This window comes from Epinephelus lanceolatus, chromosome 9, assembly GCF_041903045.1.
Source record: "Epinephelus lanceolatus isolate andai-2023 chromosome 9, ASM4190304v1, whole genome shotgun sequence".
Taxonomy (NCBI): domain Eukaryota; kingdom Metazoa; phylum Chordata; class Actinopteri; order Perciformes; family Serranidae; genus Epinephelus; species Epinephelus lanceolatus.
Window position 1 is genome coordinate 34880785 of NC_135742.1, and position 27339 is coordinate 34908123.

Genomic DNA, 27339 nt, shown 5'->3' on the forward strand with positions numbered 1-27339 from the left:
AGGAAACCCAAAGACCCTCTCTGTCTCCAATCACCTACTCTCCCTGGCGCCTGCCGTGGCACTGGAGAGGGTGAACAGGAGTAATGGACATTTAGAGTACAGCGAGTATCAGCTCTGGCCTCATGTCTCCTTTCTCAGTTCTTGGCAGCTCATCTGCTCATGTAAGGTGACTGTTTTGGGACACCGGCGTAGCTGTGATGGGAGGGGCCGGTGTACATCATGTTACCGTGGTGATTGGGCTGCATAGGCTGCTGCGGGTAACCCTGGCCTCCCATCATGCCCATCTGCATCTGCATGGGGTACTGAGCTGGCTGATTCATGTAAGGGGGGTTGCCATGATAACCACTGTTCATCATGGGCTGGGGCATTCGGTAGCCGGCAGACATGGCATTGAGGGGCGTCATGTTCATGGAATTGTACGGTGCTGGCGTGGGCATGAGGTTTGGCATCATACCGCGCTGCACAGCCAAGGTGCGCGGCGTGCCCTGCATGGCCACGGCCCCTGAGCTGCGTCCATAGAGCTGCTGCTGGTGTGGGGCCGGGGCCAGCTGCTGAGTGGCTTTGGACCGGATAGAAATATGGCCTTTGACTGTGGCCATCTGGCCCTGTAGCCGCTGCGTGTGCGGTGGGGGTCCCAGGCCGATGTTGGTTGTGGGCATGTTGCATTGCAGCTGCAAGGAGCCCAGGTTCATGGAGCCAGAGCTCAGGTTAGGAGGTGGGGTCATAGTGGGCTGGCCCTGAGGGAGGGGAGTGTGGGGTGAAGGGGCCAGCCCGGGATTGGAGAGAGAAACACTGGTGGCATAGGAGGTGACAGCGGCTGAATGAGAGTAGGGCATTGCATGGGGGTCCATGATGGTGTTGGTGAGCTGCTGGAGTTTGGCTAGGCTGAAGGTTGCTGAGGGCTGGGGGTAGCCCCCTGTGCCAAAGTCCTGACCCATGCGCTCATATAGGGTGCGGCCCCCTCCCCCACCTCCACTCTCAGGGATCTCCATGATCATGGGCGTGGAGGCGAAGCCATTGCCCATGCTACACTGGGACAGGGCCTGCTGTTGTTGCTGCGGTGGCGGTGGTGGCGCCGACGGTGGAGGCTGAGGGTTGGGGGCTTGTTGCTGCTGAGGAGGCTGCGGAGGAACCTTTTTTTGGGACTGTTGCTGCTGCTGCTGTTGTTGTTGTTGCTGGTTAGTGCTGGGAGGCCTCTCTATCACACCACAGCTCTGAGGGGACTTAATGCCACAGCTGGGGGTGTTGGACGGTGGTGGGGGTGGCGGCGGCTGAGGCACAGCACTGCCTACATTACTGGCACCTGGTCCGCTGTTGGGCCCTGGTCCTGTTTGCTGGATGAGGCTACAGCTGCCCATCGCTAGTTGGGATCCTCCCGTTCCTGTGGATGATGTGAGGCTGGGGGCTGGTGCAAAGGAGCAGCTGTTGGACTGGGAGGAGGACGGGGTGGCCGAGCTTGAAGAAGAGGAGGCTGATGATGAGGAAGCTGTGGAAGCTCCTGCAACAACAGCGGCTGACATGCCCCCTCCGTTCCCCCCATTTCCTGTTCCATTACCCCCTCCGCCCATGGTGGAGTCATAGCTGCTGGGGTTGTCATAGTTCTCCGTGGTGCTCTCTATGCTGCCAAGGTCACTGAAGCCACTGTCCACCACCTGCTGCGAATGGTCCGACACAGACGGTACATCCATCATTGGCGACGTTTCCATGTTCTGCTGGGAGGGGGCAGATAGAGAGCTGGGATGCTCTGGTGTGATCTGGGTGTACCCCCCTCCAGCACCTCCACCACTGCCCCCTGCTCCAGTAGGGCCAGGTGTCCCTCCTCTCTGCCCTGCTGGTGTTGTGTCCATAATGCCCGAGGGCAACCCCGGACTGTTAACCGAGCGCACAGATTGACTGGGCAGAGGCGGCACTGGGGGATTGGGAAGGGGGCTGCTGTGTTGGGAGGCCCCACATTCCTCCACTAAGGCCAGAGCCTCCTCCTCGGCCTCCCCTGTGTGGCTGTAACTCTGCAGGGTCCGGCAGGCAGCTAGGGTCTCCTCACAGTCCTGGTAGGCCCCATGGTGTGGCTGGGGTTCAGTCTCTTCGTCCTGGGCTTCCCCTTGTGTCAGGGACTGGACGGCCTGCATAGTCTCCAGGTCCAGCTCATTGGAGTGATGGTGGGGGTGGTGCGGATGATGGTGGCCCAGCTCCTCTTTGAAGTCAGAGTGCTGGTGTGGGTGGGAGTGTGGATGTGTGTGTTGGGGTTCCATCAACAGCGTGACGTCCTTGTCATCAGGGTGCAGAGACTGAAGCTCCATGGGTTCGGAGGGAACAGACATGGCCGTAACAGTTTCCACTGCTGCAGCTGCTGCAGCGGACTCCTCCTGCTCTCTGCGCCGCCTCTCCTCCTGCTGTGGGTCAGTTGAGGAGGGTCGACACTTCGACTCCTGCGCCTCCTCCTCAGCCTCCTCCTCCTCCTCTTCTTCCTCCTCCTGTTTGCTCACGTAGTCCCGGGCCACGCTGTTCTCCATGTCTAAAAAAGCCTCTCCACCTTGGGGTTCTTCTTTGACCGGAGGAGAGCTTGCACGGGAGGCAGGCTCCTCCTCTTCGTCTTCGTCATCATCTTCATCTTCAGAGTCCTGGCTTTTTCTCTTCTTGCTGCTGTTAGTGCTGCCGTTGCTCTTGTCCTCCAAGTGTCCGTCACCTTCATCATCTGCGTCATGGTCTTCACTGCGTCTGCTGCCTGAACCTGGTGTAACTGCTGCTCGCCTGTTGATGCTACCGCCACCACTGCCCATGCTGCCACATTCCTCTTCCTCCCTCTCCTCATCGTCATCATCCTCTTCCCTGTCGCCCATGTCTGCATCCTGAGGCCGAGACTGTGGAGCCCGGGGCCCTGAGGTGGAAGAGGAGGAAGAAGGGGACAGCAGGGGACGGGATGGTGGACGGCTGGGTTTATCTTCTTCCCAAGTTCTTTCAGTCTCTTCCTCCTCATCCTCCTCCTCTTCTGGCTCAGAGGTTGGAGGTGGTTTGGGGGCGGGCTGTGGTGGCTGGCGGAGGGCGCGGTTCTTGGGCGGTCTCCCTCGCCTCCTGGGCACCTTCTGCTCAACAGGCTTAGGGAGGTAGTCATCTTCTTCATCAGAGTCTTTCTGTTTGCTGTCAGTGTTGGTTCTGCACACTCGCTTGCTGTTACGATCGTCTGTCTGGAGCAGCTGAGGATCTTTGTCCAGCTGCTGCTCCAACAGCCTTTGTCTTTCCTGCTCCTGCCTCTCTGCTTCCTCCTGGGCCCGCTGCAGGTACCAGCTCCGGGGCTTGCGGCCAGGCTTCATCTTGATTTTGGGAGGTGGTGGATCCCCACTTTGGGCCTGGCTTTCTGCAGGCCCGCCACTGGGCGGTTTTCCAGGGCCTCGTTTCTTCCAGTGCAGTGGTTTGCGGCTCTTTCCCTTGGGCCAACCCTTCTTCTTCTTGACTGGGACCTCAGGGTTGGCTGCCAGAGTCTCTGAGGGAGTTGCTGGCAGAGCAGCCACAGGCTTCAGCACAGGTGTTAGCTCTGAGAGGAGGCAAGAAGATAAGCCAGTGTTAGATAAAGCTTAACACATATCTTTGTATACACACAAACCAATCATCACTAAATCCTGTCAGGTTTGGCATCAAAGCTGCTCACCGTCTTCCTCTGAATCTGTAAGGTTGGAGTGACGGCCCCTTTTAGGTGCTGGGTCAGACAACCTCAGAGCAGAGCGGGCTGGGGGGTAGCGGTGCAGTGGGTGGCCCAGGGGCGTCTCCTCCTCCAGCCTGGGCATTGGTCTCTCTGAGTCTGAATCTACAAAGGGCTCATCCAACACCTCTGTGGTCTCAGAAATTGTCTCTGTCACCACACTGCTGTGAGGGTGGCTGCGCTGGCGAAAACGACGCTTCCTCAGTGGCTTCTAGGTAGAAACAGGACGGGTTATTAGGATCCAGGTTATCATAAATCCAGTTGTAAATACAGCTGAAAACTAGTTTATTTTGATCAGAAATTAGACAATGATGATTGACGATTTTAACATTCTCTATTAACAAGACACTTTTAGTTTCTCACCTTGCATTTGAGCCCCATGGCAGGCTTGGTGAGGATGGGTGGGGAGCATGCCCTCCTCTCTTCATCATCTTCGTCATCGTCGTCCTCCTCTTCTTCACTGCTTTCACTGTAGCAGTTCTTCCTGACGGGCGGAGACTCATTCAACCTGGAAACCACAGGAAGCTGTGCCAGCCCCTCTCCAGGCCCGTCCAACAATCTGGGCTTAGGGCCTCTCTTTTTCCTGGGGGGCCGCCCTCTCCGTGTGGGGGTTATGGAGGGGTGCCTGGCCATGTCCAGAGAGTGAAAGGCTGTGGCTTCTGTTTGTCTGTCCAGGGAGAAAAGGGAAGGGGGGCTACTGGCAGAGCCTGCGGTTTTTCCTTCTTCTGTTCTCTCCTCGTCCTCATCATCCTCGTCCTCCACTGGGCGGATCTTAGCTGGCCGTCCCACCCGTGCACTGTCTTTCACCTTGCCCCAAGGCCAGTTTTTGGGCGGACGCCCCCGAGGTCTGCGTTCTCCATTTGTTGGGGGAGGGGGACGCGGTGGCTCTGGGACAGAGGGTGGACAGCGAACAGAAGGAGAAGTTGGAGAGCTCTGGCTAATGGGAAACCCCAGGAAGCCCTTTCTTTCCTCTTCTTCCTCCTCATCATCGTCCTCCTCCTCTTCCCTCTTCTTTGCTTGACGCATGTGCCAGGAGGACATTGGTGGGACCTTATGACTTGGTTTGACCTGTTTACAGATAGAGTAGAATAAAATCAATAATTAATCAATAAGAACATACAACCACTTTGACAATCTATTATTCAATTTTTGAGCAAATACAAATTTAATGTATTTACCTCCTTGCGGTTTTCCTCCTCTGGCTCTTCATCTTCCTCATCATCGTCGTCATCTCCGTCGGCATCAGAGACCACAGTGTTGGTTACAATGACTGGAGTCCAGCGGAGACACTCAGGGTCGACATCCAGTTGTCGTGGCCGGGCCTTTAGACGAGCCATGTGGTTAGCCACCAGTTTCTCCCTTCGCACCAGGACCAGCCTGACACAACCAGAGGGAAAAGAAACAAAAGCGTTACAACTCTGTATGCATGTTTATTTTACATGCAAGCATAGAGATATTAGATTAATATGGCTGTGTATGTTGGTGTATGTGCATCCACACCTATGTGTGCAGATCACTATGTATTTACAAGACTATTAGTATGTGTATGTGTACTTACAATAGAAGGATTGTTAATATTTGTGTTTAAAGCAAAGCGTCACAACGTGCCACTCTTTTCTGGTGCTGCCACCAACTTTTGTCTTTGTTCACATCATTGTGACCCAAAAACCCAGTTTTGTGGGTCAATACTGTCAGACAGTGACAGTACATTAATCACAGGCATAAACTTAAACTGTGCTAATTACACTTAACCAACGGCCCATCATTCTTCCCTTTCAATCCTACTGTTGCTAAAACATGGCGGAATATTAATAAGTGTCAAATGGACACACACTATCTACTATTGCGACAGTGGCAAGTATACGTACGTTAGTCAACTATAACTATAAAATGAAAGCCAGCTAGACAACGAGGTCATGCACATGAGATCAAACCAAGACTAAACAATAGCTTATTCATGTGCCAAAGCCACCATCTGAACCAGGGTTTGGATTACTTAAAGTGATGATAAATCGACCTCAGTGTTTTTATCTGTCAAAATGGACAGCCTTAACATTTTAATGTCGTTGAAAATATTTAGTCAATGGCTGAAAATATTAGGTTAATGCAACATCTGCTGAGGAGTCAATTAATTAAGGCAGCAGCAGGACACCTAAATTATATTGATAGGGGAGTTTAAATACATCAGGCTGCATCCATATATCATTATAGGGACAGCATGAGCAATGATCCTACTAAAGCCTACTTTAAAGGCTGGCTTTGTTTACATGCAAGGTGTAACCTGGCTACAAGCCATATTCTGCCTCGTTTGGGGTAAGCTTTACAAGAGCCTTTAATACTTTGTGACTGAGAACTGTCTGGCAACCAGATCCTTCTTCCGTCTCTCACTGCACTATAGTAAGTTATATAATGTGCTAATGCAGGGTAAGAATTCATATGGCACTAAATAATATGGAGTGTTTCAGAGTGTATGCCAGTCGTGTCTCTGACCTGTCTCCTCGCTGCTCCAGCATGTTGAGGCTGTGCAGGGTGGTGGTGATGTCCTGCGGGCAGATCCCAGTCAGTTTGCTGAGTTGTCGTATGGTGATCTGCCGATCGCGGACCTCGTGGAGACACTCCAGCACCACGCTGCGCCAGTATGCCATGTAAGACAGTCGACCTAGGTCCGACAGAGGCTTCTCTGGGGAGCCTGGCTGGCCCTCGCGTTTGGACAATAAGTAGCCTGCGGGGATGGAGGAACAAACCAATGACAGACATCTTGAGCCAAAAAGATGTACACCACAGTGTTTTCTATTGAATTTAATTTTGTATCCACAGATATATTTCCCAGTAATTGGTGGTGTCACTATGTTTTGTTACTTACTAAAGTCGATGAGAAAGCGTCCGTAGCCCCTGCGCTGGTACTGTGGAAGAATCATGATGCATGACACGTTGTATTTCTGTTGACAGTGCTTCTCCTGGAGAAGAGATAAAGACACAGACACATTCCACCATTTGAAAAAAAAAAAATGTAATGGAAACTACATCACAGAGCAGGCTTGTGTGGGTGAACAGCAGGGTGTTGATGGTGCTGCGTCCGCTCACTAACTGCTGTGTTTTGGCAGGGAAGTAGCATGTTAATGGGTGCACCTGCGACTCCACGGAGAGCAACAGAGTTCACGGCGCCCAGTGTTTATCTGGAACTCAACATGAGCATTTGTGCGTTTGCTGGAATGCACCTGTGTGGGGTGATGACAGTGCAAATTCATTTCATTTCATTTGAATATATTTTTCTCTCCATTTTGGTTAATGTAGCTGTTTTGGTGAGTTTGTGCAGGGGTTATAATTACAGAGGTATGTATTTCTTGAAAATGAAGAAGGTGCATGGACAATAAAAACACAAATTCCGACTCAATTGGCTGAGAGGCTGTGGGCAAGAGGAACTGAAATCCATCACAGGTTGAGAGCATCATGGCCGTACCTTAGAGAAGTAGCCGACGAGATGACAACCTTTGCTGTCGTTCTGGGTGAGGACGTAGAAAAGGAAAGGCTCCACATCATAGTAGAGGGTTTTGTGGTCCAGGAACAGCTTGGCCAGCAGACACAGGTTCTGACAGTAGATTGTGCTCACATTCCCATCAACCTGTTGTGGGATCAGCAAGGAAACACATCAGTGACACAAAGTTCCCTAAACGACTACAATTCAGTCCCACACACTCTACTGTGCAGGAGTACATCTTTAAGCTGCTGTTAGAGAGCTGTGGAACAAAGTGAAGGTGAATGGAGTAGAAGTCGGTGTCAGGCAATGATCTCAGCTGTGTCTCTGGAGACTCTGACAGATAGAGAGGGTGGAGGAGAGAAACAAAGAGCTGTGAAGAGAAAGAGAAGGAGGGAGGTTCGGCTTGGCAGCCGGCCAGTTATCTCTGCTCGCCTCCGAGCGAGGATGGACTGCAGAGCGGGGGAAACAGGAGCTGCAGTGGCCATGGCCTGCAGACAACAACCCACTGAATTAATCTGCTGCTGTGCTACGAGACCAAGAAGAAGAGCTTCACTGTAAATTGGTAATTAGGAATTCTTCTAATAATAACAGTGTCATTCCCTGATGGCATTAATGGCAGAATATTCCGCTATGGTGTGTAGGGATGTCTATTAATCAACATTAGGAAGTGGGCTGATCAACATACTGTATATTCATGAGGCTGGGGGGGAAAGAAGTGGTGTGCCATGCATAAGATTAATCTCTGACCCTGCAGATACTCCCACAGTCTTAAATAAAAATGAGTGGGTCTTGTTAAAAGTCTACAGAAGGCATGGAATACATTTTTGAGAAAGGATTCATTGGTCTGTTTTGTAACTACACTGGACAATTGTGTGTCGTTGGAAGTGACTAACAGGGCTGGAGTGCAACACTAGGTGCAATTGTGAGGCAAGAAGAGAAGAACGGGTGTCTTCAGTAGAGGATGTGGCTGTAGCGCTGCTGTGGTTTACAGATTGTTATCTCTGTTTCAGTCACATCAACCATCACTCACTCACATTCTTCTAGTCTTTCACTTCATTAGCTCTCACCATCGTTCAGTCCATCATTCCGAACAGTTCATCCTCACCTCGTATACAGAGACATCGTCCTTCCTGTAGATCTCGTTGGCAGGGGGGTGGAACCAGTTACACTTCTTCATGTGCTGGTAGAGGATGCTGCGACTCTTCATGTAGCGCAGGCAGAACTCACACAAGTAGAGCTTGGGTAGTCTGGAGGGAAAAGGAAGGGGAGTGCAACAAGAAAAGGTGTAAGTGCAAACTGGTTGTAAAAAGTCACAGTTAGACCTAAAATGAACAGTCGAGTAAGTTATAAATGGATCAACAGAGCATTTATTTGCAACTGTTTTGACAATTGACTCATTCATGGCCTTTTTTTAAGCAACAAAGCCAAACGTTCTCTGGTTTCCGCTTCTTGGATGTAGATATTTGCTGTATTCTTAATCTTCTATGATAGTTAACTGAATATCTTTAGGTTTTGGTATTTGAATACGTCATTCTGGGCTTTGGGGAAATCATGATAGGCATTTTTAAAACTTTTTTTGGAAGTTTTATTAACTAAGCAATTACCGATTAATTGAGGAAGCAACTGAGAGATAAATAAATATTGAACATAAATGCTAACTGCATCCCTTTTCACAGCTCTTGATTTGAACGAGGCAAATAATTCCACACTGCCTACAGAGGCAATAGGATGTGAACAAGGATAAATATAGATTTTTTTGCTCTGAGTGGGTCATTAAGCTTTTATTCTCTGCTAATATTACTTCACTTTTATTACCTCCACTAAATTTTCAAATACCTAATCAAAGCAGATTAGGTAAGATTAGTAGGGCAGATTTTATTCCACGGTTACATACATTAAAAGAATTAATACACCCCCACCTACTCCAAATCAGGCTCTGGCTGGTTACCAGCCAAAGTAGGTGCTACTGTAAACAACCTTATAATTGAGCTGCATTACGCTGGAGGTGGCTGTGCTGTCTACACGCAGGAGTGTGAGCTAAGTACATTATGCTGTTGTGCTTCATTATGGTCATTAGCTTACCTGCTGTACTCCTGGGGGTAGGGAGAGGAATACCACGTCTGGATTTCAAACTTGCCAAATTCGATGACTGACGGACAGCGCATCTGAGGGTCTGGCGGACCCGTCACCCCGACTTTCTGTTTGTGTGAGCGACAAAGACAAAGGGAGAAAGGGAGAGGAGATGGAAGGTCAAGTTTAGGTTTACTGCTGGAGCATCTGAGAGATCATAGGGCAAACAGATAGATTACACATGAGGGCTGACTGCCTTAGGATCTTACACTCAAGCGTAAGAGCTCTGCAGGACACTGGGTGCCATCAGTGACACATCAGTGATAAAAGCAAACCAGTGGAGCCCACCAGGCTTAGATTTAAATTTAACAAGATCAGTTTAAACCTCCCTGTCTGCCCTTTATGATGATCATGTACTCTACTCCACTACTACTCAGCCTAGATAATAACATCGGCCCTTTTCACACATCATTAAGGTTTACTACTCCCTGCGTCAAACACTTAAACACTGGTGTGAATATTCCAGTCGGTATCTGAGATAGTGTTTTAATATGACTCCCGTGACACTGGCCAAACACCTGCTCCAACGGCTGCATGAAAAGGGCTGTTAGTGCTGATTTACATTTCCTCTCTGTAACTACACTGGCTGGGCGAACCTATCACTGCAGGACACTGACATTAAAGCTGCAATATTCACTCCATCAAACACGGGGTGTTCTTTTGACACCAACTTTAACTTTGTGTGCCTAGCTGAGACGTGGCAGAGGCCTCGTGCACTCAGAGGCCTCCAGGGCATAGTCATACTGACCAGCTGTGCCCTTCAAACGTGGGAGTATCAGAAACAGAATGTGAAATTCAAGCAAATTTCCAAAGACAACACTGTACTTTAACTATCGTAGCAAAGCTTGTTATTTGCATCTATTGGTCATTTAAAACCAAACCTTTGAACCTCACTGAATGCTACACTCATCATCCTGCTCTGCCCCATGTGCCCTGCATGGTTTTAATATACATGCCGAATCCAGCAGCTGTTCCATGGCAAATTAATCTATTAATACATATATATTAATACAATAGGCTCACAGCTCATTGACTTTTCCACCCACAAACGTGCCTACATCCTACAGACCTTGTCAAAGGCCAGTGACGTCATCTTTTACGACCTAGCTGTTGTTGACTCCGCTCTTTCTGACCACATTCTCATCACCACTGAAATCCAGCTCCCCCGCTGTACTCCGTGGGTTTACATAACCATCACGTCCAATGACTCCAGCATGGCAGCCTCAGTTATAGCCTCACAGGTCTCTCCCTGGCTCCCCTGCTGATGCTGTCTCACTCTACAATGTGATCCCTCTTCATGTCCTCCCTTTCCATCATCCCTTATCTGTTCATTCAATAAATTTAAAAGACATTTAATATTTTGTCTCCAACTGTGTACCTGTAGTGCCAGCTCCTGGATGTGTCTGAACAGTTCAATGTCTTTTTCCGTCAGGTTCTCGTGACCGGGCAGTTTCTCATCTTCATCACGCCAGTCGCTGCCTTCCTGATTGTCTGGGGATTGAAACACAGAGTCAACATTAATGCAAATTTAGTGAGAAGCTTTCTAGACAGACGATTTTAACAATGGTGCTACTGCGACAGTGGGCAGGCATTTATACAAGGTTAACAGTCTTCCAGGGGTGGCAGCAGCTCAGTCTGTGGGGACTCAGCCTGGGAACCAGAGGGTCACTGGTTCAAGTTGCTGCATGGGCCAAGTACAGCGTGTGGACTGGTAGCTGGAGAGGTGCCAGTTTACCTCCTGGGCACTGTCGAGGTGCCCTTGAGCGGGGCACTGACACCCTAACTGCTGAGGGCGCTGAGCTGCAGCAACCCATCTTTCTGGCATCTCTCTGCATTTGATGCCTGTGTGTTTGTGTGTGATAATCAAACAGTATTTTCTTGATAAAGTGTAAGGAATTGTTCTAATTTACCTCACTGGCACACTCTGCTCTGATTTTACTGAGCTTAAAGTTAGTCTTCAAAGCACACAAGACACGAAGTGCTGAGAGAATTCAAGAAATTCACTTGGGCTTCCATAGCCCCTTTTACACTGCCTGTTCAAGGTGGGAATACTGCATTGTTATTCCCCATCCCAGTTCTGTATAAAAGGTACGATTGCAGCATGGGGGGAAAGAGTTGTCTGGGAATGGAAGTAGTGACAGCGCTGAAACTTTGTATAAACGGGACAGCTGGCAGGACAAGATCATAGGCGGCACAGGTGTGCCGTTTTGATGATGTGTTATGCATGTGACCCACCACAGGAGATTCAAAAAGCAGCTAAAAGCAGTTAGCAGCTAACTCAAAGAGAAGGAACAGCGGCCGAAAATGTCCTCAAATTGGGAAAGCAACGAGGTCCTGGAGCTCATTACCCTACAAGCAGAGGACGAGATCAGCCACCATGTAACTGAGACAGTAAATATGCACATATGCATATTGCACTGCCAACGCTTATGTTATATGTCACACTAGGGTCATGCCTCTGCATCCGCGATGCCAGCATGCTGTCTGAAATAATATACGGGGACAGCATGATGCGGCAGTTGTTTGGTTCTGTGTAAAAATGCAAAGGTGATGTAAAGAAACAACTGCGTATTGGCCCTATAGTGTGATCTCTGTGTAAAAAGGGCTCAAGTTTATTTGCTACAGTTTCCCAACGAACAAGTAAAATAAATTATAGATGGCTATATTTGAGCCTCATCACCACAGATACGCATTTATTTTTGATGATGAACCTACTAATGTGGCTGTTGTGGGTTTGTTTTATTCATATACAGGGTAGACAGGTTTTAAATGATCACTTCTCTTTTGACAGACTCTGGATGTGTCACAAAACTGGATTCATACAGGTTGTATAATCCATTGTACAACAAAATCTTCAAAGTGGGTCAAAACGCAGACATTGGTGCCAATGAAACATGAAGTGAGTACTCCTAATGTGTCTGCTCTGTCACATTTATTCTCTTCTACTGTGCTGTACTTAAGACTGTGTGTGTGTGTGTGTGTGTGTGTGTGTGTGTGTATGCGCCACCATGAAAAGTTCTGCGGAAAGAGAACTGCTGGTGGCCACCCACTTCATGTAACAAAGCAATTTCTTTTGATGCATAAGCAACAGTATTCTCAGCCAGAAAATGACAAATCAATTCTACAGCATTTCTACCCTTGGTCTACAATTTCCAAATAAGTAACATCAGGGCTGGATCATTTTTAAAATGGGCAGAATGCTGCAGCAGAGTCTATACATCACAGTAATAGTTGGTGGTACAGAGTCTGTCTGTTGGCAAACCGGCTAGGTCACAACCCCTATTCGTGTCTGACAAAAAAACTAGGAAAAGAGGCATCATGATACAATATGTTTTTAGAGCAACGATGGTGATATCTGTAACTATTACCAATTTGTGCTGTGAAAGTTTTAGAGATGATCAAATTTATAGCCTCCTTTTCATGTTTTTGCAGTCGCTGCATTAATAATTTTGTTGCTGCACTATTAAAAAGTTGCTTAAATTTATGTGTTCACTACAAACAAAACAGTTCATTCACATCTCTTTATGTACATTACTTATTATTTCCAGTAAGTTGCAATTCAAAGGCTATTTATCATATTTATGTCAAGTACATGAACTCTATAAACCCCCTTTTGGTTACTTTATAATAAAATATTCAAAGCTGAGAATCTTGTGCTCTTAGTAATAAAATACTTACATTTATAGAAAAAAAAATTGATGATTTTTGTCAACTGCACCAGTAAATATCTGATATCTTTTAGCAAAGAGAGATGTTTATCTGCAGACTTAAGACTAATCCTCCAATGGTTGTGAAATGTGTGTATAAGCTAATCTTTACCTCCTCTGTCATCTCCTTCTCCTTTGCGACTGGCTTTCTTTCGGATGCGGCACTGCTGAGAGTAGTCCACCACTTCCTGTCGTGCCTTGCGGCCCTCGGGCGACGGTGTGAAGAACTTTGTGAGGGCGTCGATGAGGCCCTTGGTCTTGTTGTTGAAGCGCAGGCTGCCCTGCGACAGGTCATCGTCCCGCATCGAAAAAAGCAGCCTGTCGTCACCAGGGTAACCCTCGCAGGATGAGCTGGAAGATGAGTTGGCCGAGGCCGAGCGCTTCCGCCGACCACGCCCGCCCAACTTCTTGAAGGGCCGCCCCGGCCTGCGGAGAAAGACAGAAGTCAGTAAACACTGTGTCAGAAAGTAATAAAGTTTGGTGGACCCAGAGTCTTACTTATGGGACCACATATGAATCCACTGGAAAAACAAACACTATGTTTTTATTGATAAATTACATAAAGAAGAGAAATGTCAATAAAAGAAAAAATAGCCTTAAGCTTGTTTTGAGACGAGGTGTTTTAGCTGTTAGGTCATCTGCTCCCTGCTTGAGTGGATACATGGCATCGTGCTGCGGCTCTCCACTGGGCTAACACTAAAGAAGACGCCAGCAGCTGAAGGCGTCTCTTTACCTGTTCTTGGGCCGCCCCAGTGGTGCGTTGTAGCGCCGTTTGATTTGTGCTGCCTTTTCATGTAAAAGCTTCTTTCCCTTTTTCCTGGGTTGGCAGATTTGACAAATCCACATGCCTGGGAGAGAAAGAGTAAAAGCACAGGTTCACATACTTTGAGGTGGATTAGACAAGACAAGCTTCAGTGCAGATACCAACACACCCTGGGACACATTGCATACATTAGCACTTCATGGTGAAGCATTACGTGCTTCAAAAGAGAGCTCGAGAAATCATTTAGTGTGACTTTAATGGTCAAATAGAGTGGTCATTTATGAGCCTGGTCAGGCTGCCCCTTGAAAGTCGGAGATCTGAATCGTCATTCAGAGACCCCTCAGTCGACTGGGAATGCTTCAAGTCGAGCAGTCGGGTTTTTTTTTTTTTCGCTAGTCAGTGTGCTGTGCCATGTACTTTTGGGGATGTTTTGGTCCCCAGAATTTGCTGCAAAGGGAGCGCTCTTGACTTTCACGCTGCACTTTAGTACAGACAGCTGTGGACGTGATGCAGCGGCACAGAGGAGAAGAAACTTTCCACCACAAGTCTCCAGAACATTAACTTCTCTCTTCTGCTTGGAAGTGGTGAAATAACAGCTCACAGCAACTTAATACGACACAGTCTCTGGCTTTTGTTTGGTATCTGGTGTCGGCAAAAACTGTTATACATTTCACGTCCGTCATTAGTGCCGTTAGCCTGTTCAGTATATTAAATGAATGTCATTGTCCCGCTGAACCCATTCAAACTTCAAAACTTTATTGGGGGGGGGGGGGGGGGGGGGAACAATCACGTTAAACGGCGGAATCTGATCCCACTCACAACAACTGAGTTGGGTACAGCCCTAGAGCTTTGCATATTATATCAGATGGATTCATGGGAGGCAGTAAACAGGCAATGAGGAGGCAGGTTATGACTTAAAAGAGCAGTCCTGTGTTTACTTACCTTTTGGCATCCGCGTGAGGGGAGGATCACAGCACTCCATGTGGAAGCCCCGGTCACAGGAGTCACAGAACAACATGTTGTCCTGCACAGTACAAACATGCACAAGATGATTATTAATCACTTCAGACGTGTTACAGACAAGGTAAGTCTCATGGAACCAATAAACATGCATGAAAGCTAAAACAATATACTAGGGGCAAACTGTATTTTCATGAAGTCAAATATGTGTCACCCATGTCCAATAATATGGTTATGATGCACTTTGTTTGATGATAAAGCTCCTGAGATCATCCTTATGACAAACTTAAATAAGAATTCCACATATTTATGTAAGTGTTCAAAGTACATTAACCTCTTTCACTGTGCTAGGGACGCTGGTGTCCTCGGCCAACAATACTGTCTTTTAGTGGCTGTAGTGCACTGAGTTTTAAAGCTAGAATGAAAATACTGCATGAAACTAAAAGACCTGATGAATCCACTGGTTACAAACATGTCATACTTAATAATGCTCCAAAGGCAGGAAACATTTTGGCAAGGGAAAAACTGGCAAAGCTAATTTCACAGGGATCACATGACTTCAAGATATGTGAATGAAAATGGGTTAAATAGGTACCAATGGGTCTCCTCTTTGCAGACATGCCGACTTTATACTAGTCCCGTGCCATTTTGGGCCAAAAAAAACAACAAAAAAACCATGCAGTTTTCCTCACTGTGATAAGATCATTTTTAAAACTTGACATCACTGTATAAGATGACCTATTGTGACCTCTGGGATAATCATAGCCGCCTGAAACTTGACAGCCACAACCTAGAGACGTTAGGCTTTCAGAAGATGTATGCTGTCTTTCCAGAACAGAGGTGTTCACCATCCATCACTGAAAAAAATCTCCAAATGTCAAGTTTTTGATATCAAATCACAGCACAGATTTTTCTGTGGTTGTCCTTCAAGTCTTGGTGTCTTAATATGGTATTTTGGAGGGATTTTTGACCATTTTTATCAATTCTCAAGTGATTAAAAATGTTTACATTTTGCACCAAATCTGTGCAACAAATCGTAGAAGAGGTTAAAGTTGAAATGTACTTTGAAAATATCCACCTCGACTGGTTTAAGCAGCTTCTTTGTTTCCATGTTGCTCTCTTTTCTCAAAGACGTATTTTATCACTGTGCATCTTGGCAGTATGTTGTGCATTTTGTCTCACTGTCAAACCTCTCTACAAACATTTGAATAACAATGATGCCTCACTTGACAAGGAAGAGAAATCATGCCGATGCTGACTAAAATAGCTCAATCCCAGGACCACAGATATGTCTATCAGCATCTCTATCTGGCACTTAAGTAGAGAAGAGAGCGTTAACAGGCACCGTTAGGCTGCCAGTCCGCCATATTCGCTCATCCACTCACCGCATTCTTTCCTTGATCCTGACAGCTGCTGCAAGTCTTGCATTCGATGCACTGCCACCACAGAGCCTTGACTCGCGCTGTGAGCTCTGGGGAGAACTTGAGACAGGACGGGTGGCCTGCAGGTAGACAGACACACATACACAAACAAGTGCGTCAATGTCACAGACTTTTTTAGTGGCTGCTGACTGACAACCATGACCCACTTGCATCATTGTAGGAAGAAAAAAAAACAGAGAGATCCTTTTGGAACTGAAAGCCCTCACTGAATCAAACCTGGCTGCAAAGAGAGTGTTCAAACATAAATTGCAAATCTGTCAGAGCTGTGCTTTTGCTGTTTGAAGAGTAGCAAACAAGATGGTCTTGTCTGGGACAGAAACCCACTGAGGGAAGAGGAGGAACACAATCTCTCCTCTGCTTTCACAAAGCAGCAGGAAAACCATAATTATATCCCAGCTTCTCTGAAAGCAGAGACCGTTGCCAGTATTTGTCAATTATTGTCTTCGTCTTACTCAAGTTTAAGCATGGTGTGCTGGACCGAAAAAGGGGGCAGAGAAAATAAGATAATGAAAATATCACCACAGAACAACTATTAAGGACAACTCTTGAACTCTACATTTCCAAAAGAAAATGTGACTGTGCTCCAGCTTATAAAACAGCAATTGAACCATTGGATATGTCTGAAATACTGAAAGAAACTAAGTGGCAGTCCAAATACAATAGTGAAAGAGGGTGAAAACTGTAGTTAAAATGGACGTCTTAGGCTACATCCACACTAATGCCTTCATTTTGAAAGTTATTGCTAAGTTTACGCCTAGCGTCCATGCTACTGTGATGTTTTGGAACTATAAAACAGAGACCTTTAAAAGCGTTTAAAGCCTGTTTTAATTTAAAAACTCCAGGTTTGCATTTACGTCTGGGGGGGTGAAAATGGAGACTTTTGAAAACAATGATGAAGACACCCTCATTCATTTACCAATTAGGTCTTATCAGTCACAACAGATTAAGCCAAAACATTAAAGCTGGCTGATATGCCTTTTGTGATTTTATACTACTTGTGTGGGTATTCCTTCCCTGTTGCCATGGCTTCCTGCAGTGATGGATAACGCTCCCATGACAGCTCTGATATATCATTGTATTTGTTTTGAATGATTCCCAATCTGTTTTCCATCACCTTGACTACCTCACACTCATGTTACTATCAGTAGGAGCTCCATCTCATTATTGGTCCAAGCAAAGGAATCTCTGGTCTTACTTTTCACCGTCTCTGTAGTGTTTCCTGTCAGTAAGCAACCAACCACGGAGAAGACAATCTGCTTCCTGTTTACATAGGTAGTTGCAAGCCCAGCGTACGTCAATGGTCATGTGATACGCATTTTCAGGCGTGTTATTATGGACGGAGATTAATACTGAAACAGTGTTTAAACATTTGTGTGGATGTGGCCTCAGCTGGTTGAAATGTCAGTTGACATGTAACCACTGAAAGCAGTTGAATAAGAAGATGAAAGTTATAGAAAGTTCAGTAGAAGAAGCAGCACCAGAAATAGCTGATGTGTGCAGCTTCCTAAAAGTACACTCATGGTAATCTTTTTACAGCTCCAGTATGTGAGCATTGTGCTTGTATTATTTTCTCAGCTGCAAAAGCCTTTTTACAAGAATGATTAGATTACAGATTTGTATTCTAGCCAATCATATCCATACTTTGCAAACAGCTGATTGGACCCTCTTTTGTTGTGCTGTTGTTTACCACAAAACTAGGAAAGATTAACAAAGCCACAGACTGAACTGGCACTTGCTGGTCACAAAGCAGCACTCACCACTATTGCCACAGTCGGCACAGGAGATGAGTTCCTCCGGCCTCTTGTCGCGATTCTGCTCCTTGGTCCCCAAGCAGAAGCTGCAGATGGGAATGGGCTCCGCCACCGGCTGGCAGAGGGACAGAAGAGAGAGGGGGAGAGAAGTTGAGACCGTCAGTCAACTTAACAGTTTAACTGTACAAATGAAAACAACAAAGTGGCCTTGTGCATCCTGCCACAGTGGATGACTGTTGCTGTGTGTATTAACAAGCCAACAGCAGACTGAGCGCTACAATGACACCACAGAGCATGCTGATCTGTGAACAGAGTTTAGGATAATGAAGAGCATGAGAGTTACAGAGTGATGAGTGAGCTTGTATAATTTATGTGACATGACATGTTTGAGGCTGCCATCTTGTGTCAATGTCTCTTGTGTTGTGTGATCAAAAGCTGTATCTCAGTTCCTTTGGTTGTATTGGCTGAGGAGTTTAACTCCAGCGCAACGTGTCCCATTTTGACACTGAAACATGCCATCAGACATTCAATTCTGGTGCTGCATCAATCTTTTAGCGCATCCCCGAAAACACAACCCGTGTCAGCAGGTGTGCACTCACACACAAAACAAACACATTATCTGATACGCACCTAAGCCAGGATTGTGTCCAGGAAAACAAAAGGCAGGATAACACTTTACATGTTGTTAGACATCAAATAGGACTTGTGTGTCCAATAAAGCTGAAAAATCACATCCCCGAAGCACTGCAGGTGCACTTCACAGGCGCAAACACGAGAGGGAGGGGCCGTGGGGTGACTCTCCTTGAAAGTTTCTAGAGCCTGGAGGCCCTGAGGGGAAGTGGTGGCTTACTGCTACCTCAGAGTACACCACAAGTCATTTTCAGCAACACACTGTTTACTGCTGAGTATCAAAGAGATACAAGTGAGTCAAATTTGTATTACTGAGATAATTTAAACATAAAAATCCATATAATCTGGCTGTGATATTTACAACTCACATAAATGTCCTGAATATAAATGAATGTTGGTAGCATCAAATGCCAGGAGAACTTGTTTTGTGTATTTAAAATTCTGTAATAGGGTTGTTCTGTGATTTAAGGTGCCAATAAAACTCATTTTGACCTTTTCATATTCTGTTGTAGAGCAACAATGAAAAGCAGCAGGTGTAATTAGGATCTTCTGACTGTGATTGAACTAAAAAGCCCAAATAAATGTCTTCAAATTGATACAAGCAAACTTAAAACGAAAAAATAATCTAAGCTGCTTAAATCGTCACTGGAGCAACCGTTTGTTCTTATAGGTCACATACAGGATCATCTATGTGTAAACAAGCTGTCCTCAAAAACTGAGTGTGTGTGTGAGAAGAGTGATGGACACTGTGCATACTACATCTGTTGCCTCACTGCTTCCACGTGCTAAGCTTTACGGTGGAAGCCACTGTTGAAGTGGAACGTTTTGATCATCCTACTAAACTCTTGTGTGTCAGCCCAAACACTGCATGGTAGCATCTGAGAAGACACAAGTGCAAATATAAAATCAAAAGCCTTAAAACAAGTCAGAATCCAAACCTCAATCCAATTTGAAACTTGTGGCAGGACTTGAAAATTGCTGTTCATTCCCAGTCCTCTTGAAACTTGGCAGAAATTGAGCAATGTCCCAGCTCTCACAACTTAAAACTGACATGAAGTGGATAAATACTTAGCACTTGTTGTGTTTTACATCCATGCTTAATTCAGATGAACCTGATGAGATTTGTTTTCACTTTGACTGTCTTTTTTGTGTTCATTTGTGTCAAAAAGCCTAATTATTCTACTAATTATTTAAAGTTGGAATGCCATTAAAAAGCCCAGGACAGATGAATACTTCTGCAGACACAAAAAAAACAAAATCTTTTAATACTGAGAAACAAGAGATTCTTCAGACACTTCAATGAGCCACCAACATCACCAGGTTCATGTGTCTGAATGAAAGAATGGTTCTTGATACTCACAGGCTATGCTTACAACATTATGAAGCAACTTTAAGAATACTTCACCTGCCAAACAACAATGTGGCAGTTTCAGTTACTCACCCCATGTTACTTTGAATTTGTAAAGAAAACTTGGCTCTTCTCACAAGCGCTTACAGTGAACGACGAATCCAAAAAACGGAGAAAGTTCTTGAACTGAAAGAGGGCAGGCGTGCTACTCATGTGTGCCTGGGGCTGTTTATGCTGAAGCCTGTTTAATAGTAAAAAATTTAGTCAAAAAAACATTGAGCAGAGCAATAATAACATTACAACCGAACTCTTCTTCACTTCCCTGGAGTCAACAAGCAAGTCTGGATAACGTTCAGGATAAGCACCACTCTGCCTTCGCAAGTCGAAGTGTGTAAGTTTGCCATACTAACTTTTAACACAGATAACATTACCACCAGCAAAATACCTCACCCAATTAAATCCATGCTCTACTTTATTATTTTTTTTACCAGTTTAGTGTATCACTGTGCTTAACCACAAGTAGCCACGATGAATGTGTTTTTCAGGGGTGGATTTAGTGATCTGGGGGCCCAAGGCCAACATCATCTTGCTTTACCTTTCACCCTTTCTCTAACTGGAAATGTCAGAACTGGCAGTGGGAGAAGAAGTAGCAACTCACAACTTTTTTCCTTCAGTAAAACTACTCACTATTATTAATACTGCACAGTAGAAGTCCTGAATTCAGTTTTTTACTCAAAGTGAGTAAAAGAGAGAAATTATCAGCACACTGAACTGAAGCTTTCAGTTCTTATATAATGCTGGATAGTTTAATGAATGATAAAGTCTCATATTTTGTGACACACTAAGTTCCACTGAGATGCCTATTTTTTACTTTGGGGGCCTTCTTTTGGTTATTTCGCTACACAAGGAGTTAAAATAGCAACATTATTGAATATTTCCCATACCTAAGCATCATGATAAATCTATAGATACTGCAGGTGTGTTGTTCAAAACCCAAAGGAGCACAGTGTTTATACGAGCAGTTCTTGAGAAAGCTGCAAGCAGCGCTACCACAGGCCAAGCAGAATGGGCATGTGTAGCATGGGGACTGCAAGTTGATGTGCAAATGGTCATCTGGGGGATTAAGTATTCCTTTAACAGACAGCATAGGTTTTCTTTTTGTTGAGCTGTTAAATCCACCCATTTTAAACTCAGTAATGAGGCTGAAGTTTGTGCAAGATTGTCTTTTTGTCACTACTTACTATGAGTTTACAGAATAGCTGCAAAAATTGAAAAATGAAAAAGGAATTCTATTCTCAAGCACACTACTGTGTACGTTTTACATCATTGTGATCATTTTACATCATAGAAGTCATGAAAAACTTTGTAGGAGGCGCACACAAGGTCATAACATGCACGTCATCCCACAGGGAACAATCCAATCATTTATTTAAATGGGAAAAACAACATGACATTCACTGAGGATGGCGTTACAAGGTTTTCCACAGGACAACAGTGTAAGTGCACATAGCCGCAGAGAGCTGGGAAGGCAGCAGGTCCTGGCAGGGAGGAGACAGGGACAAGAGCGTGATTTATTGGGTTCATTTCCTTCTGACTCAGGCTCCTTCCAACACCCCCACTACACCCCTCTACCCACCCACCTAACAGCACAGGGACAGAGAGAGCAAGAGAAACAAAAGGTAAGGAGTGAGGGAGTAAAGGGAAGAAAGAGGTAAAGAGAGAGGAGGGTTGTAAAGAATGAGTAGTGAAGAGGGAGGCAGATAAGCACAGACACGCAGGGTGCAAAGAAGAAGATAGAGTCGTACTTGAGGATAAATATATAAGCACTAGCTCTGTTTTCCTGAGACCATTTTACAGTCTCACAGGTAATGAGTATATAAAATGGTGATCATGCACTGGATTATACAGTAAGATCCCAAAACAAATTGTTACAAAATGATATGAATGCACAATAAAAAAAATAGCTATACTGAAGAAAAATGAAAGTCAGCAGTGAGAAGAAAGAAAAGAGGAGTGTGAAAAAAGACAGAGCGAGGACAAAAATAAGAATCCAGAGGGCAGGAGAGTGAAGGAAATGAAAAGTGTAAAGAAAGAGAGAAAATCTGCAGCGGCAGTCCTTTGAGCAGCCTGCGTGCGACCAACACCTCAATCATTCCTGACGCTTAACCCCTTCCCCGCTGGAGCAGGTCAACTGCTCCCACTCGCCCCGTAAGCGCTCGAGTAAACACGAGCCAAGAGTGAGCAAGCGAGCGTTGCCTTACACACACACACACACACACACAGACACCCTGTATAGAGACGCATGTTACAGTGAGGCTTCAGTTACTGGCTGCCACTGTAAATTAATCCCCAACAGATACTAAAAAATGAAAAGCTAATCCTCCCTTCATGACAGGGATATTGGAACAGTGAAACACAATTCCTCCTGAGAGTTGTTTTTCCTCCCTGTTTCAGCCTTTTCTACCTCAGCCAGCATCGGCTGCCAGGACTGCTCTTACACCACAACATCGCTCTAGAAATTTCTCACATCGACCGACTGCTTGAGTTAAGTGTCATGGCCGACTTTTGACTTGAGATGTGTGTGGATGTGTGTCTATTTTAAGCCTGTGTGTTCATGCTTTGGCATGTGCTCTTCTTTTTTCCCCTCAACGTAAGGAGCGCTCAGGAACAAAACGCTGTTCTGAGCCAAAAAGACACGCCTTGTGGCAACCGTTAGCAGCTAGCCACATCGACTGGGCGGACTTGAAATGCCATTAAAAACATGTCTTACAAGTTACAGGTTCCTCTATAAATACATGCCTGCACACAAACGGACAGGTGAGTGCACACTAGTCTGACCCATGCTGTGTCAACACTGTCAGATACGCTCCATATCCTGTAGCACTGTGCTCCAAATTTGGCATAATTATTCATTTTGTTTTCAAATGGTCAAAATGAATACTTGAGGCAACATGCAGCATTGTCTGAGACCTTGTGCCGAGAGATAACAGGGTATGGAAAACAACAAACTGTGGCCGGGTTTCCTCTTTATAAACTGGCTTATTTTATCTAAAGACAGAGGACAGGAGAGTGAAACAGGAAGGAGAGAACAATAGAGGAAGGACGAAAGGAGAGGGAGAAATGGAGGAGGAGGAAAAGAAGGATAAAAGGCAAAGGGAGAAAAAGAGAAAGAGGGAAAAGCGTTGCTGTTGTCCTTGTCTCATCTCAAGTCAAGGATCTCATTAACATGGGAGCCCAATCTCAGCAACCCCCACCACCACCACACTTCCCTTATGGACGCCCCCGCCTTGAACACAAACCCATTGATCACTGTTACAGGACACACCGCGCAGACGACACACAAACACATTTGCACTTGTAGTCATTAGATGCACGAAGCACTAGTAGTCATGAGACATTACTCGGTGGCGGCGTCATATAAAAGTACACAAACATGTATACATTGATGTTCAAGTGACTCTGGTTGAGATGTAAGAGAGTGATGTTGACATTTCAAATCTGAAATCCCTGTGGTCCCACTGGCGTATAAATGACTTTAAAGTAAGTGGTCTACATTTTCATGTGACGTCTACAACAGCCTGAGGAAGTGTGTTGTGCCAGCGTGCCCTCCCTTCAGCCAAGCATCACCCTCCATTATGGTCGAGGTTAGCCAGGGAGCACAAAGCTAAATCACTGCATCAAACGGAGCGGGGCTGGCCGCGCTCCAGCCGTCACTTCCACAGCTGCTCAACACATTGGCTCTATTTGCAGGGTGGTGAGGTTAGCCATACGCAAGGCCTCACACAGCTACACTTCCCTTGCCAAATGCCATTCACATCACAGTCACTGGTGAGCTCGAGGTAACTGCTCCCCCTGGGTGCTGACACCACTGCTAATGCTGTTTCTATAGACTCATGGCTCGCAGCGTCTGCTCCTGGTTGCTCTTCTGCAGCCAGTAGGGTCAGATTGGAACACCTTTGCTGAAAACACAAATGATGGCCAGTGCTAAGGCTACTGGTAAAACACTGGCACTGTATAAACACACTGTCTGGCATGTGTTTTGCATGTGACAAATTAGACACAGACCTCACTTTGAACAGTTTTTATCATAATCATTTTCAGAAGACAGTCCAGATGAAAACTGTTGACAATGAGGTCTGTGGATTATCTTAAAGGTATACTATGCAGGAATTGTCAGTTACTGTTTGTAAACACAACATCCAAACTTGGCCACACCTCCCTACATTACTTGTACGTACACTAAAAACTACTATTCTAAGAGCGTTACATTTGTTGTTAAGGAAAAGCCAATACTTGAGGAAGCTAGCTAACCTAACTGCCAGCACCTACCGGTCCAACAGAGAACAGACTAACTCTGTGTCACTTTTCATCCCCATTCTCTGCTTTCACTTTTGTTTCGGATCAAGCTCTGTCCACTTAGTATTTCGCCTCACTATGTTTGTGTTTTAAAGTGCTGTGCTGCGTAGCTTCTTCCTAGATGTGTGGTGCTTATGGTCTAGCACATGGTGGCTACGTTTTCATCAAGTCCCCACCTTTTCTGCATGCCATCATTGGCTGTGGGCGACACCCCTCTACACATCCTAACCACAGCACAATTATAAGAAAATCAGAAAATACAGACAGAGGGCAGGGTCTCTGCAGATAAATACACCACCACACATTTCTAGTGGGTTGTAAGTGATGGTTGAGAGGGATTACTTTTGCATCTGTATCTTTTTCTTAAAGGAAAATCCTGCATAGTATACCTTTAAGTTACCTGGGGACACCATGTCTGGAAAAACACATAGTTTGTTGATCTTTCAAATGTGTTTTTTCACTACTTCACACACCATAAATGATGACTGTATTTGGGGTGGCAGCGGAACTTTGAGACAGATATCTAAAATATCCACACATAGACACACCAAACTGACATCAAAGAACTAGTTGCGCAAAGGCTGACTGTTGTGTCGCCTCGTTTCTCAGCCAAAAAGTTGCACATGTACACACTGCACATACATTCTGCGTTTGCGTGAGAGAAAAATCAATCTCCATACCAGCAGGTGGTGGCAGTCTGCATTTTTTATTAAAAAAGGGAAACCAAAGGAGCGATAGGACAGATTGAAGACGCTATTTAGCCAGTTAGCACATGAACAACACAACTCGATGTTGAAAGAACAAAAGTTATTGGATTTGCGGTAGCAAGCAATAACACAAACAAGTACAAATCGTTTTTGCTGCAGAGCTCAATGGCAAAAAAAACAAAAAAACTTCACTGATGTAACAAGTTTGTTTTCATCTCGCGCGCACTTGACTTTAGCTGTTTGTTTGCTTTCATCACTTCCATATCTCTTCTCATGGACAGAGTTGAACTGCCAATCACAGTGATTTTACTCACTGACAAGTTTCGCCATCTAATCGCCAATTCAACATGCTGAATTAGCTAACTAAAGCCAACGAGGGCTGACAAAGGCCGGCTAGTGCCAACGGTGCAGGACATACCACCCAAACTCGGGCAACATGTGCTCACCTACCACCGACATTGAACAATGGCAATGACTGGCAAATTACTGCTTACGGCAGAGATGAAAATATGTTCATTACAATTTGTGTGAACTGACCAACTTAATAAATGCTCTACAGTTTTTCCACTTCACAGCTGGTGTGTACTGCTAAATGTCAAACAAGAACTGGGTCTGTGGTAGCAGCGCAGTGTGAGGTTAAAGCTGGTGCCATCAGAGACTGGAACAAGAAAATTCAACTTTAGGCACTAATAATGGGTCAACTGAGGCCAGGGCTCTGGCCGAATGGAAACAACAGATCCCTGTCAGGGAAATGGAGGCAGAAATAAAGACTTTCTACAAGTTTCACCTCCTCCTGGAAAAATAGATGAGTCCTACATCTGAAATTCAAGCCGACAACAGAGTCAAGGGAGACCATTTCATCGCACCCAATTAGATAATTTTCCAAGCATTCCTGTGATGCTGTGCTAACTCTGAGAATGTTTCCATCCATCCAGTGAACACACAAAATCCTCTCCTGTGACTACACAACATGATATAGCGCCAACGGGGGATGGGAAGGTAAGAGAGAGAGGGAAAAAGAAGCAGGTTGCACCCAAGGCATATAATCGATGTCTGAGGGCATTTTGTATTCACGGTTCTCCCAGTGATGATACATGATGTCTTCACCTTGAACCAACACAAGCAGAGGTAATGTGTGTGATGGTAGAGAGAGACAGGTGGGGTCGATCCAATACTGGAAAAGTGGAATGAATTACAGTGAATAAATATATCCATTATGGTTTATAATAAGCATTGCCTAATGTAGCAGCTTGACAACCACTACCAGCAAAGGAACCATTAGCTGCTGGATGCTAACCTGTTAAAGGGTCAGTGGGATGTTTTGGAGGGAAATTGCCACAACACTGTGTACGAGCAGATAATGTGTCTGTGTGTATGTTGTTCACGAGCCACTTTTTTTCACACGTCCTCGCCGTGACACTGCACGTCCACATCGAGAACTCTGGTTCACCCCGCTCCAGCTGTTGAGGAGAGGGCAACTGCGGGGCAGGGAGATTGCTCTTGCCTATTATGACGGAATGAACATCATACACACACACACACACACACAACTATATACCCACACAGATATACACACAAAGGCTCAGCGTCAAGCCCATCCCACCTAATGGCCGTAGCCTCATACTGCTAACGGGTGCTCAGGGAGGCAATGAGGTTTGCCATCTATATATCCATGACCTCTGGTTGACTTCACTCCCCCATTCAGCTCCCCCTTCATGACCTGGCAATGGTACCCTATTAGGGTGAGAGGGGGGAGACAGAAATAGGGTCTGGGATCCTGTTTGAATGGAGTGCTCCGATACAAACATCAGCGTGTTGAGTACACAAATCTCCCCGCAAATGGGGTCAAAGCCAGTGCTTAGCCATTTGTTTGGATTTTCCTCCCCCCTGCCTTCACTCACACACACACACACACACACACACACACACACACACACACACACACACACACACACTCTCTCTCTCTCCCCCTTTCCTTGGGAAATCATAACTGTTAGCAATCATGCGGGGCAATATAGCAATGATGCACCGGTGGAAGAGCAGGGGAACTGAGCGGAGTGATCATGCAACGCCAACTCTGTCTTCAGCGCATAGTTTCTATCTCTTTGATGCATATGCCATCGCACCGGCACAGGCTAACATATACATCAAGCACATACCAGCAGTCACTTGCAAAACACACATGATGGAGCAGCAATAAGGTTGCATCCTCTGGAGAGATATATGAAAAGGAACATCACAAGAAGCAGGAGGGAGAAGAGTAAACAGGCTTGTGTGAATGCCAGACGCAAATGTCAATTTCCTCACTGCTGCAGCTGCTTCTCCATGCCCTATCCAGCCTGAAGATGCGCGTCACAAACAACAAAATCACCA

At 45.7% G+C, this 27339-nt stretch overlaps 1 protein-coding gene across 2 annotated transcripts in view; it reads right to left on the bottom strand.

Moving 5' to 3' along the window:
* Positions 1 to 27339, bottom strand: part of kat6a (K(lysine) acetyltransferase 6A) — a 32565-nt gene continuing 5226 nt past the window's right edge. The window contains exons 3-17 of one of the 2 annotated variants that reach the window (XM_033619898.2): positions 17932 to 18040; positions 16118 to 16233; positions 14715 to 14796; positions 13743 to 13857; positions 13122 to 13435; positions 10681 to 10793; positions 9255 to 9370; positions 8278 to 8419; positions 7155 to 7316; positions 6558 to 6651; positions 6185 to 6416; positions 4873 to 5071; positions 4058 to 4762; positions 3644 to 3902; positions 1 to 3529 (exon numbers count right to left, since the gene is read on the bottom strand). In XM_033619898.2, coding sequence (XP_033475789.1) covers positions 150 to 3529; positions 3644 to 3902; positions 4058 to 4762; positions 4873 to 5071; positions 6185 to 6416; positions 6558 to 6651; positions 7155 to 7316; positions 8278 to 8419; positions 9255 to 9370; positions 10681 to 10793; positions 13122 to 13435; positions 13743 to 13857; positions 14715 to 14796; positions 16118 to 16233; positions 17932 to 18040 — 6138 coding nt within the window. In that variant the 3' untranslated portion in view covers positions 1 to 149. Of the gene's footprint in view, positions 3530 to 3643; positions 3906 to 4057; positions 4763 to 4872; positions 5072 to 6184; positions 6417 to 6557; positions 6652 to 7154; positions 7317 to 8277; positions 8420 to 9254; positions 9371 to 10680; positions 10794 to 13121; positions 13436 to 13742; positions 13858 to 14714; positions 14797 to 16117; positions 16234 to 17931; positions 18041 to 27339 lie in introns of both variants that reach the window. The other variant, XM_033619896.2, reaches the window with a different exon arrangement.